The following is a 12,699-nucleotide window of genomic DNA, read 5'->3' as shown; positions in this document are numbered from 1 at the left end:
CTGGTAGCTGTGCTGGGCGACGGGCGGGCGTGCTGGCGGCGGCGGCGGTGGACGACGGAACTGCGGCGTTACGGGGCCCTGGCGCGAGCGCGGAGGGGGGCCTTGACGACGGGCGACGGCGGCGTAGGTCAGCGCTTCCGGCTGGGGATGCGGCGATTGTGGCTGCACATCGGGAACTCCAAGTGAGCGCTGAACTTCGTCATTGACGACGTCGGCGATAGATGCCACGTGAGGCTGCGACCTGGGAAAGAGCTTATGCAGCTCCTCGCGAACGACCGCTCTAATGGTCTCGCGCAGGTCGTCGGCGCCTAGCGCTTGAGCGTCGGCGTAGTTGGTCAGGGCACGGCGGTTGTATTGCCTGACGCGCATTTCAAGCGTCTTCTCGATCGTTGTAGCCTCGGAAAGAAATTCGGCGACAGTCTTGGGCGGGTTGCGCATCACTCCGGCGAATAGTTGGTCTTTGACACCCCGCATCAAGAACCGAACTTTCTTTTCTTCAGACATGTCGGGGTCGGCGTGGCGGAAGAGGTAAGTCATCTCCTCCGTGAAGATCGCGATGTTCTCGTTCGGCAATTGCACTCTGGTTTCTAAGAGAACCTCTGCCCTCTCCTTTCGTACGACACTCGTGAAGGTCCTCACGAAGTTTTCACGAAAAAGGTCCCACGTAACCAGGGTGGTCTCTCTGTTCTCAAACCAGGTCCGAGCAGCGTCATCTAACGAAAAATAGACATGGCGCAACTTGTCGTCGTCGCTCCATTTGTTGAACGTCGCGGTCCGCTCGTATGTCTCCAGCCAGGTTTCAGGGTCTTCAGCCGATAATCCACGGAAGGTCGGTGGCTCCCGAGGTTGCTGCAGCAGGATGGGGGACGCTGGTGCTGCCATTTTGGTCGTTGACTTGGCCTTGATTGCAGTGGTCTTTTCGGGAAGAAGTCCGAACTCCGGCACAAGTCCTTGCTGCCTACGGCTAGCTCGCTGGTCCTTGGCGACGTTGGTCTCGTCCTCCGGTTTCGGGCTTGGGTCGCGGCTTTGCGGGGGCGTTCGCTGCATGAACGCACTAGCACCTCCACCAGATGTCACGTAGTAGTGACGGTAGAGAAAACAGTAGCAAAACTGTGTATGACGAAACTGGTTGTTTATTGGGCGAACCTGTTCCCACAAAAGCAAGCTACACTCAAAGCACAACGATAGCGGCGAACACAGTCGGCGATCGTCGAAAATCTGATCAGCGGCGAGACGCGTCGGCTTTTATACCCGAGTCATCGAAGGTTCCAGATTAATCACTGATGCCCACGTGTCTTCCAGAAAGTTCTAGACAATTCGCGTCGGTCACACAATCTGATAACATAAGCGTCGGTGAAAACAGGCAACAAAAAGAAGCATCGATAACGTTCTAGAAACTTCCGATACAGGCGCATCCTGCGCCGAGTGATAACGTTTAACATTTGTTAGCCGGTGGAAAACGGCCACCGGTGAAAGATAAACATGTATACGTGTCAGTATAATGAGCTATCTCATGTACATCATCAAAAAGTGACTTTTTCGCAAATTCGGGAGTAGTAGTCTGGAAAAATACCTAATTTGATTGTCTAACATTATTTTTAGCAGAGTCTATAGCTACAGGAGAAAGTGGTAAAAAATTATTGTGGTTGAAACATGAGTGATGTTTATGCAGAAATTCTCTAAAAATGCAAAATTTTTTGCTTTTATACTGAGCCAATTAAATGCAGAAAATAAATGTGTACACCTATGACCTCCCCCATGAAAGAACCGCGTCAGTCGAATATTCTAAAGTAAGATTTGTCATTGTACCTAGTTTCACACTTGAGTTAAAAAAATTTACCTTGCTTCTTGATTTGCTTCTTCGGGAAAACTTCAAAAAGCTCTTACGGCACCCCCAATTTGTTTTTTGTGAGAAATACTTTGGTGAAAATCCATTCACACAATAGCCAACTAGGCCAATTTTTTCCAAGAGAATCAGCCATGGTCATATTTAGGGTCAAGGGCATTTTGCGTGAAATGACCCACGTGTGAAACACAAGATTAGGAGCTGTATGCACAACTGTACACCCCAAGATCAAAAGCAAAAGCATTGGTGGAAATAATGACATTTAAAATATGTCACATACATCTTGAAACACTTCTGAGTGGACCCCTGCTGCAAGTCTGAATAATATGCATAAATGTTTTAGTAAAACGAGTTAGACAGTAGATGGTTGAGTGTTCTCTCTTGTCAGCACGTCATCATGTAGCGGGTTGACTTCTTTCATTGTTTTTCACAATTTTTATAGCAGGCACATTCTTCAAGTGGTGGGATAGGTGCTTTTCTAGCATGTTCTCATATATGATGCTCCTGCAGAGTTTTTGCATGGAGTCCACGTTCTGTAAACTTGAGAAATCTTACTGCAGAATTTTAAATTCTTAATTTGTTCTGCAACTGTAAGCTTTTCATGATTCTGCAAATTCAAGAAATGTGGGGAAGCTAAGGTTTCAATGAACAGAATTATTTGGCACCTCAAGGGAATATTCGATACATAAACAAAACATATTGTTGTGGTTAAATCGTTCATATTGACAGCCACAACCTAATTGTGTCACTTTATTTTTCTACATAATGCCTTCTCTGCTCTGTAAACCTGAGATAATGACCTTGCACAGTAAACAAGCAATGCAATGGCATGCACAAAGATACCACATGAGGCAATTGGAAGGGTAAACTAGTAATTGGCTAAATAACTCGTTGGACAGCAAGAAAGCATCTACTATTGTGTTTCTGATTGGTATACACAGAGGCAATGTCCTAGCTAAACGTGTACGTTGCAGTACGTCACAGTGAGTGTGCCATTCACTCTATTTTGCATCTTTGGATGAACCTCTGAACTGTGATTAAAACAGGAACAAGCTGAACTTGGAAGTGTTCAGGTGCACTTGCCCTGGTGTGGCATGAGGGCGTAGGTGAACTCGTGATGACCCATGTCGGCTTCTGGGTCGGGGCTCTTGGGTGCTCGGAGCAGTGAAAGCCGCAGGACATTCCCGTGGACTGCGTGGCCGTACTTGCACGTGTTCAGCAATGCCAGACCATGGCCGTGCTCACTGAGGTCGGCCCACTTGTGGCCATACACCTGAGCGTGGCCAGTGCCAGAATCACTCAAAATGTTTCCACAAGTCACACTGACACTGAACAATGAGGAACGCCACGCTCGTACCTACTTCTCTCAAACGCAAAGTACACAAATAGTTTTGGCCTCCAGCACTGCTCATTGCTCCTAAGAATGCGGTGATGCAGTCACTGGCTGCAAGAATCGTTTTGCAATACTGACAGCTTTCATGCAGGAACGAACACAACAGTCTCACATAAATAGAGAAGTGGTACCTGGTGACATGAGCATGTACACAAGACCAAAATTCAAAAATTAAGCTATAGCATTTGATGTCCCAAAGCAACACATACACTACGAGAGATGCCGCAGTGGACGGCTCCGAATGCATCTAAATAGTGCTATGTGCACCTAAGTACACCTGAGAACTTTTGCATTCATCAGACATCGGAATGAGACCACCGTGGAAACTGAACCCATGACCTCGTGGTCAACAGCAGAATGGCATAGCCACTGTGGTAGGTACATACCGTATTTTCTCGCATATAACCCGCACCAAAAATTGCAAAAAGTGCTTAAAAAGTGGGGGTGCAGGTTATCTGCGAATATTCGCGAAGGGAGGGGGTGGGGGTCGGCTTCACGGCAACGCGCGGCCTGCCGTGCAGAGTCCGCATTGTCCGCATGCCTATCGACATCGACGTGTGTTAAGCCAATAAGAGGCCAACACAGGTTATTGCCTGATACACATTCATAGTCTGGTTAGATGCTTTTCGGCATGGAGGAAGAAAAATGCTTTTCGGTATGGGTGTTCTGTGCTTTTCGCACGCTTTTCGCACGAGTCAGGTGCCATTTCTTGTACGCCCAGTTTGCACAGTTGGCCAGCCTTAGGCATCATGAATGTGTCTCGGTGGGAGTCTTTCACTGTGAAAGAGAAACTGAATATCATAGCTGCTGCTGAAGAAATCGGAAACAGAGCTGCTGCGAGATGGTTCCGAAGACGATTACGTCTTCGAGAGCGGCGACGAAGCCTCGGATGACAGCAGTGAATCGAACGACAGCGCAGACAACGTTGCGGCGGTCGTTTTGAAATAAATTTGTTTTGAAAACGAAATGATGGCTGCGCATAGTTGTAACTTCCTAGTCCTCATTTTTTCGGATAAGCGTGCGGGTTATACACGAGGTTATTCTTTTCTTTTTCATGGAGTTCAAAGTTAGGGGTGCGGGTTATATGCAAGGGCGGGTTATATGCGTAAAAATACAGTACACAAAACTAGACGGCTTTCAATCAACATCCCAGATTTCAACTGTATGCAGATCCAAGTCATTCTGCTCCAGCTCCATTTGCGGAAAGAAAGAATGTCCGAGAACAATGTTTCTTCAGTTGCACTATGCAACAGCCAATAAGCAGACTGAAAAACCTCCAGTTCAACCATGCAGTGTAAATGTGCTATGAGCATGAAGTAAAAAGCAAACAATTCTGAGATTAACCCAAAGCGTTGTCCCATTCCCAGGTTCACCTGCCCCTCCCCGCCGATGCTGCTACCTGCGGGAAGTGCGGGACTCTAGTCATTCACCAGAGCCACTACACCGGCAGGATGCACCCGGTGGAGAGGAGGAAGAGTGCGGCGGGCGATGGCGCGATGCCGTCTGGCGCGGCGACGGCATTGACAGACGACGAGCTGGTCCAGCTGTGCCGGGAGAGGATGCGGGAGGAATCCGGCTTCGCAGCGCTCGTCCTTCAGAGGGCTGCAGAGGATGAAGATGCAGCCCTCGGGGAGCAACGGATTATTCCGCAGGCTGAAGCAAAATCGGACGTGGTAGCCGCCGGCCAGGTGCCCGCAGTTGTCGTGGGCTGACACCTCGGGACTGAGCGGGAAGGCTCCGGGACTGTTTGTCGTTGTTTTATTTTCTAGGTGGAATTTTCTTTTATTGTTTGTGGTTTTGTCTGTGTGCGTCTGTGTTCGTGTAGCAAACATTCCTTTTATTCTCGCGGTCTTTTGGGAGACAGTTTTTGTTGTTTTTTTTGTATCCTTTGTGAGTTATTTGGTTGTACGCGATTTTTTTTCTATTTTATTTTTTCTATAGGTGTTATTATATGCTATCAGGGTATCTGCCAGGTCTGTAGTGTTTTTATTCCTTTGACTTGTGTGTTTAAGGGCTGGAACGGAGGCTGAAGGTTAGCCGTCCTTGCAATGTCTCATGCTTGCTAATACGGGGGACCTTTCCCTGGTATTACATGCCACCGGCTTACTTCTCAGCCGGTAGGGACGTCTAAGGGGAGAGGGATGTGGGGATGTGGGAGATCCTGCGGTCAGCCGGGCGCCGTCGTTGCTGTGCCTCCGGCTCCGGGCTCATTCGCTAGTGCGAGGAGACCCCTCCGAATACATGTCCCTCGACCTCACGCTGTTTTCCCGGGCGCCGTGGCCCTGTCCTGGAGCGTTGTGCTACGCGGCCCTCCGATTGGGTCGTGGGGGCGTGACGTAGGGAAGGAGCCCTTACTGGCAGCGTTGTCGCGGTGCGCAGGAGTGGAGCAACAGGAAGGACAAGCGCCCGTCACGAGAGGCAAGTGGCAAGGTACGTGAGCGACCATCTATTTGTGTCCCCAACGCCACGGCCTTGGGACATTCACGTGCTTTGCCCTCTTGCGTGAGTGTGGCTTGCTGAGCGGCTCTGTGTTCCGCCCTTGCGGTAGTCGCAGGCACTCGGTGCGTCACATTCTGCGTATCCGAACCGTCGCTGACCAGAGTCGGTGGCGGAAAAGCGCTAGGCAGTGTCTTGCGAACGCATCTCGGCCCGCATGTGCGAACCATTGTTCGACACCGCGCGGAACCTGCCTTCCCCCGCCATCGGGGACCGCGGGTGCTGAGTGTGCTCCGTGCTTTAGAGTGCAATTTTGTATTTACTGGTGAAGTGTTTTAAGCAATAAATGCGTTAATTGTCCTGGAGGCCTCGCATTCCTGGGAGGGGGCTTTATACGTACGGCAAGAGCCGGCCGGGCCTTTAGGCTCGGTGCTCGAACCTGCGGTGGGTCTATCGCCGCACGCCGTCGCGCCTCGTCGTGAAGCCCTCTTTTGGGGTGATTTACCGACGCCGCGCGAAGAGATGTAGAGCGAGCCCACACTATATACCTACGACTTCACACCTTGATTCTTTATGTTAATGTACAAGTACGTAAGTGTTGTATGTATTCTTTTTTTTTAACACGAAAGTGTTTTATGCCGGGGTTCACCAAGACTTCACTGACGTATTTCCGTCACGGAAATACGTCATAGAACATAATACAAAGAAAGAAACCAGAAGAAAAAGTTCCACAAACATGCAAAATTTGGAAATCGAACCCACGACCTCTCTGTCCGCGACGAGAGATCGCCGAGCGTTTAACCCATTGCGCCACAAACGCATTTGCAGAGAGCTACACAGACGCGCCTTATATATCTAACACTCCTCCGTGTACCCGCGCTCTTGCTCGGGGCGGTGCCGCCGCCTACGAGCAGAAAAGAGAAGTACTGCATTATGACACTAACGCGCACCGACAGTGAACGCTTCGGTGGTCTCAGCACTACGACGCCTCGATGCCAGCATTCGAAGGGACGCTGGCATCAAGAAGCACTAGTGGCGTTCACCGTACTCAGCACAGCGGAGCGTGGCCTCCGCAATTAGCTCTGAAAATGTTTCTGAAGTTGATCGCGGAGGCTGCAATTACGACGCGCTGTACGCGCTGATTTGACTCGGTGACGATTCAGTTACGTGCTTTGTCTTGCGCGTTGTATTAGTGTGTCAGTTACGGGCTTCGTCTTTCGCGTTGTGCTAGCGTGTGCAGCGTAGTGCAGCTTCCATATGCACGACGGTTGCTCATGGTCATCGACGTTGGTAGTCGTGATGGAGGAGACGTGCCACCAGGCGTCAGCGTGGGTGCATCAACGCCTAAGGGCGCTTTAGCCACAAAACACCAATAGACATTATATATCAATGTGCAATAAACATTACACTACTTCTGTGAAGACACGTTTCACTTTCGTGTTCTATACCGATTCCTATATAAGAGGGATCAACCAAAGCTTTTTATTTTTACAGAGAATTGCCTTAGGAAATGTGTGTGCACGTAAATGTGCACATATGTTTATCACATTTTTTTTCTTTCATTGAAACAATAAGCGACAGGCTTTCTTATACAGAACAGAAAAGAAGAAAAAAAAGTATAGACAGTGTTTGCCCTAAGAGGACAGCTCAGACCCTGTCAAGCAAATTTTGTTTATCATTACTATTATTCATGGCCACCTATGATTTTCTTACAAATGGAAATAAACATCTCCTGTTTTTCCGCTGCACGGCCTTTCATGACTGACCAAAGCAATTGAATGTTTGAATGAACACTACCAATGCTTCCAGGTTGAAGGCATTTTCGGTCAGTTTTTCCCAACATTGTTGTTGGAAGTTAGCGCTGCGCGCACGTCTTTCATTTTTTTAATGCATCCATGTACTAATAGTTGCACTGCACCAAAAAGAGCCTTCAAGATGACGTACTACCAACTAAGTCAAGGCATACCTCGTACTTCGCCCAGTCCCACGATGTGTTGAAGTGGGTTGGTCGTTCCACATGCCCAAACTGGATTTCATACGTGGCCCACCGAGACAAGATGTTGACTGGGAATTCAACCTTGAAGCAGGACATACGGTGGTCAACAAAATTAGATCTCAGAAGCACTTAATGCCCCTGCTCTTGCTAGATGTTACAAGGAAACATACTCTACATATCGCAAAAGAAGTTCATACAGTTTTTACCCATGGCAACACTAACAGCACAATGCACTAAGCTTATGACACACTAGCACTATGTTCGCTCTATATGTCAGAAGGCATAGCTTAGCTGCCGAGACCACTTGAACTCAATCGATCTGCACGTCATCATCATCATCATCAGCCTATATTTTATGTCCACTGCAGGACGAAGGCCTCTCCCTGCGATCTCCAATTACCCCTGTCTTGCGTTAGCATATTCCAACTTGCGCCTGCAAATTTCCTAACTTCATCATCCCATCTGGTTTTCTGCCGACCTCGACTGCGCTTCCCTTCTCTTGGTATCCATTCTGTAACCCTAATGGTCCACCGGTTATCCATCCTACGCATTACATGGCCTGCCCAGCTCCATTTCTTCCGCTTAATGTCAACTAGAATATCGGCTATCCCCGTTTGTTCTCTGATCCACACCGCTCTCTTCCTGTCTCTTAACGTTAGTCCTAAGATTTTTCGTTCCATCGCTCTTTGTGCGGTCCTTAACTTAACTTAACGTAGGTCATTACAAACATTTTAAGACAGACTGCATTATGATTATGTCAATTAAAAAATGTGGCTGATAGCGACACCCTTTCTGTATCTCCTGTACTTGCTCAGAATATTGATCATGGCAACAGCGCAAGCTATTGTTTCTATCAGCATGGCACTAAGATGATGATGGTTACATGGATTTGTCATGTAAGCCTTCCTGCAAAGTGCTGTTATTTTTTAAATTTTGTTTTCTATGGAATACGAGCATATGTGTCGCGCAGACCTGACAAGCTTACAGTAAGCATGAAGTGCTGCAGTGCCAGCTACACATTTATGCATCCTGCAATTATAAGGATTATGTGCAACTGCCTATCACGTCTCTTATCAAAAACACTTCAGGGAAAAGAAGGAAGCCCCGCTACAACCACCCAAAATAGTGCCCGAGCTTTTATTTCAGAGAGCAAATGCGCCCCAACTTCCTAACTTAGAAAGTTGTGAGCAAAATTAAATCGGCAAGTCGCTGCTCAATGAGGGCACAGGCTACTCCACACAGCTGGTATTTGGAATCAGGTGACACATTCTCAGATATGTTCTTATTTACCAATGCAAAACATAACATTTTATACAACATTACAGATGAGACAGTGGTAATTTAAGCCCTTTTTTGATTCTCTGCATTATGCTTCAGGTTGAAAGCATATTATTTGCAAAAAAAAAAAAAAGTGGTACATACATTGATGTTACTGTTGCTTATGTATTAGATATGATTCTGACTAATTTCTGTGTTGCTGAGTTTTCTGTTGCTGTTAGCGATTTAGTTAGTACCTGTTGACCATTGGCATGTTCCCCTCGAATTCGCACTTTTTCTAGAGGCATTCATGTGTCGAGCGAGCCTGTTAACTCATTTGTTTTTCCGAACGGTCTTTACCATTATTTGAATGATGCCGACTGGTCTGAATTGTACCATGCCACAGATGTCAAAAAAGCAGTTAGCATGGTTATTGATAATGTAAAATGTGCTTTGGAAGCCTTCATTCACTGCAAAGAGTTTTGCCCTGCACGCTATCGTAAATGGTTTTCTAGGTAATTGCGTGGTTTACTTCGTAAAAAGCAAAGGTACCATAGGAAGTTCAAGAAAACAGAATCATCGGGGTGGTACGAAAAATTTAGTGCCTTGCGAAGCGAGGTGAAACGCGTAATGCGTAGAGACAGTGATGCATACATTAAGTTTGTTGAAGAGCGGATAAAATGCGATACCAAACGTTTCTGGACCCATGTAAAAGATCACAGTTCTGAGCGGGCCGAAATTAATGTCATAAATCATCCTTCTCGTGGCATTCTTAGAAACTGCAACAATATCGCCAATGCATTCGCTGAACATTTTTCCTCGGTTTTCTTAAATACAGCGCATGCTCCTAGCACTGGTGACTGGCAGTATAGCTTCAGTGACCATTTCAACATTTCATGTTTTTCAGAACATGATATCGCGGCGGCCGTAAGTAAGTTGAAAACCAAAGCATTCTCTTGCTTACGACCGAATACCAAGTTTTGTTATCAAATGTTGTTCTTCTATTTTTGTTCCTCTCATTACGCACATCTTTAATTTTGCTTTGCGTACGAGTGTGTTTCCTTCTTGTTGGAAGAATGCAATAGTTGTGCCAATTCATAAAAGTGGCAGCGTGAGCAATATAAAAAATTATCGCCCCGTGTCCCTCTTGTCTCCGTTTGCAAAAGTGTTTGAAATAGCGATGTTTACACATCTGTCGTTTTTCTTTAAGCATAAGATTAATGTATGCCAACATGGCTTTGTTCTAGGCAGGTCTGTAGAAACAAGCCTTGTTTCTTTTCTCAATGCTGTGGGACCCGCTGTGCTAATCGGAGGCAGTTAGACACAGTATACTTCGACCTGCCAAAAGCATTTGATGTTGTTTCTCATGACTTTCTTATCCATAAACTGCTGACTTACGGCGTTAGTACCAGCCTGTGCACACTGATTAAAGACTACCTGTCCACTCGATTAAAAAATGTTCGCGTTGGTGCTAAATACTCTTTGCCTTATGAATCAACTTCCGGTGTTCTGCAAGGGTCTATCTTAGGCCCATTATTTTTCAATATCTTTGTTATTAATCTTGAAGAATGTTTGCGTCATTCGCGTCTCCTTTTGTATGCTGATGATATTGAGCTTTACCGTGAAATAGAAACAGTGCAGGATTGTGAATTATTACAGGAAGATGTGAATTCTGTCGCGGAGTGGTGTGCTTCTAACTTTTTGCATATTAACCCAACTAAGACACTTGTTGTTTCCTTTAGTCGTAAATTGACCACTTTATCATACTGTCACCCAGCTAGTACAGCTAAATAGTTGACCAGCGACAGATTGGAAAAAAAAAAAACGTCTGCCTTTAGCAATGGCTGGTCCTCGGCGAGCGTGCGCGCAACCACGAACTTCATCGTTCTCGCTTCAAGGGGCCAGTGTCATCACGTGCCAACTTATTTCGCGTCATTGCTCCCCTCTCAAAAGCGACCGACCCGGTCGCTTCAAGTGCAGCAGGCGAGCACTATGGGCGAGAGTGCCAACATGAAAAGACAAAAAAACATATAGGAATGTACACAATGCTGAAACAGTTTTTGAGGGTTGCTTATCCCTCGCGTGCATAGTACGGCTTCATCCGTACTACGTGGATGACTCCAGCATGGGGACGGCATCAGTTCGAACCAGGATCAAAGCTTTGAGGCACCACCTCGTAGTTCACATCACTGGGGTGGCGTACAACTTCGTAGGGGCCGAAATAGCGGCACAAGAATTTCTCCCAGAGCCCACGGTGTTGGATAGGTGTCCACACCCACACGCGGTCGCATGGTGAGTACTCGACGTTCCATCGGGTCTGGTTGTAACGGTAGGCGTCGGTATTCTGCTGGGTGCGGATGCGATTCCGAGCAAGCTGGCGAGCTTCCTTGGCTTTCTCAAACTCTTCAGTGGTGTCTTGTGGTTCCGTGGTCTACCGGGAGCATGGCGTGTAATGAGGTTGTAACACAACGTCCGTAAATGAGCTCGAATGGTGTAAACTCGGTGGTCTCCTGCACAGCGGTATTGTAAGCAAACGTGACGTATGGAAAAATTTCATCCCATGCTTTGTGTTCCACATCAATGTACATGGAGAGCATGTCGGCCAATGTTCTGTTTAGGCGCTCTGTTAAGCCGTTAGTCTGGGGATGATAGGCTGTGGTCTTTCGGTGGTCGGTGTGCGTCAGCATGATGGCTCGTTGCAATAACTCCGCTGTAAACACTGCACCGCGGTCAGTAATGAGTACAGCAGGTGCACCGCGACGAAGCACGATGTTGTGGACGAAGAAGCTGGTGACTTCAGCAGCAGTTCCCCGCGGCATAGCTTTTGTCTCCGCATAGCGAGTTAAATATAGTGTAGACCGCTTATAACATAAGTCGCCGGAGTCGCGAATATCCGCACTACAAGTGGTACCACACTAAAACCAAAACAACTATATTATTGCGATAATGGACACTCCAGGCGCATTTCTGCTGTCGCTGTCACCGTGCTCTAGGTTCCGTATTCGCTTACTAAATAAATTAACAAGCACGGTGTCATGCGCGCACAAGCAAACATGAACACATCTCGCTCATTGACCGCGGAAACGAACTGTTAAAACACTCGAGTGACGAAGCGCGGTGAGCGAATTGACCTTCGTGCTATAATGCCTCTCGCTTCAACGCGATCTATAAGCGGCGAAAACACGGTGCGCGGCGGACTTTGCGCGGCGGACTTTCCCCGTCGCAGATTGGTTTCAAGATAGGGCCAAGGCAATCGTATCACCGAAGTGGATCGTCGCAGATTACGTCCTGCTTCGGTCCACTGAAACAGTTCCGCATTGCTTTGCTGGCGAAAATCCTCTCCTTCTGTATGCGCCAGTCTCGAACGTAAGTTTCGGATTCTCCGAGCGCCCATGATGCGGCCCGATTTCCGTCCGTCTCCGCACACATGATCACTTTCCTTTTAAATGCGGCATCATGATGAACTCGGTACTTCATGCTGATAAAGCAGATGCAGAGAACGTGAAGACAGACGGTGGACTATTGCCTAAGCACGTGTACTGCAGCACATGGAGGAAGCTACGGTAGCTAGGCTCAAGAGTAGCTAGGCTCGACGCGCGTGCGTGGCGGCCATTTTGAAATGCCGACGGCTATATGGCAATGCAGATTTAGGGTCGTACTCGATTCTAATGTGCACGCAATTTTTGGACCTGTTTTATCGCAAAGAAAGTGCACGTTAGATTCGAGTAAATACAATATTTCTGGCTTGAGGGGAGCGTTTACCGTCTAGGT

The 12,699-nt window shown here is 47.4% G+C and overlaps 2 protein-coding genes across 2 annotated transcripts in view; one reads left to right on the top strand and one right to left on the bottom strand.

The window, feature by feature from the left end:
* Positions 1-12,699, top strand: part of LOC119455352 (cytoplasmic aconitate hydratase-like) — a 607,544-nt gene that overhangs the window by 303,426 nt on the left and 291,419 nt on the right. The window lies entirely within an intron of this gene.
* Positions 1-12,699, bottom strand: part of LOC119455354 (alpha-mannosidase 2C1) — a 135,494-nt gene that overhangs the window by 26,238 nt on the left and 96,557 nt on the right. Inside the window, exons 15-16 of the mRNA XM_049668723.1 lie at positions 7,642-7,752; positions 2,930-3,119 (exon numbers count right to left, since the gene is read on the bottom strand). Coding sequence (XP_049524680.1) covers positions 2,930-3,119; positions 7,642-7,752 — 301 coding nt within the window. The remainder of the gene's footprint in view (positions 1-2,929; positions 3,120-7,641; positions 7,753-12,699) is intronic.

The sequence above is a fragment of the Dermacentor silvarum genome, chromosome 6 (genome assembly GCF_013339745.2).
Source record: "Dermacentor silvarum isolate Dsil-2018 chromosome 6, BIME_Dsil_1.4, whole genome shotgun sequence".
NCBI classification, from domain to species: domain Eukaryota; kingdom Metazoa; phylum Arthropoda; class Arachnida; order Ixodida; family Ixodidae; genus Dermacentor; species Dermacentor silvarum.
This window is presented reverse-complemented; position numbering and strand designations above follow the sequence as displayed.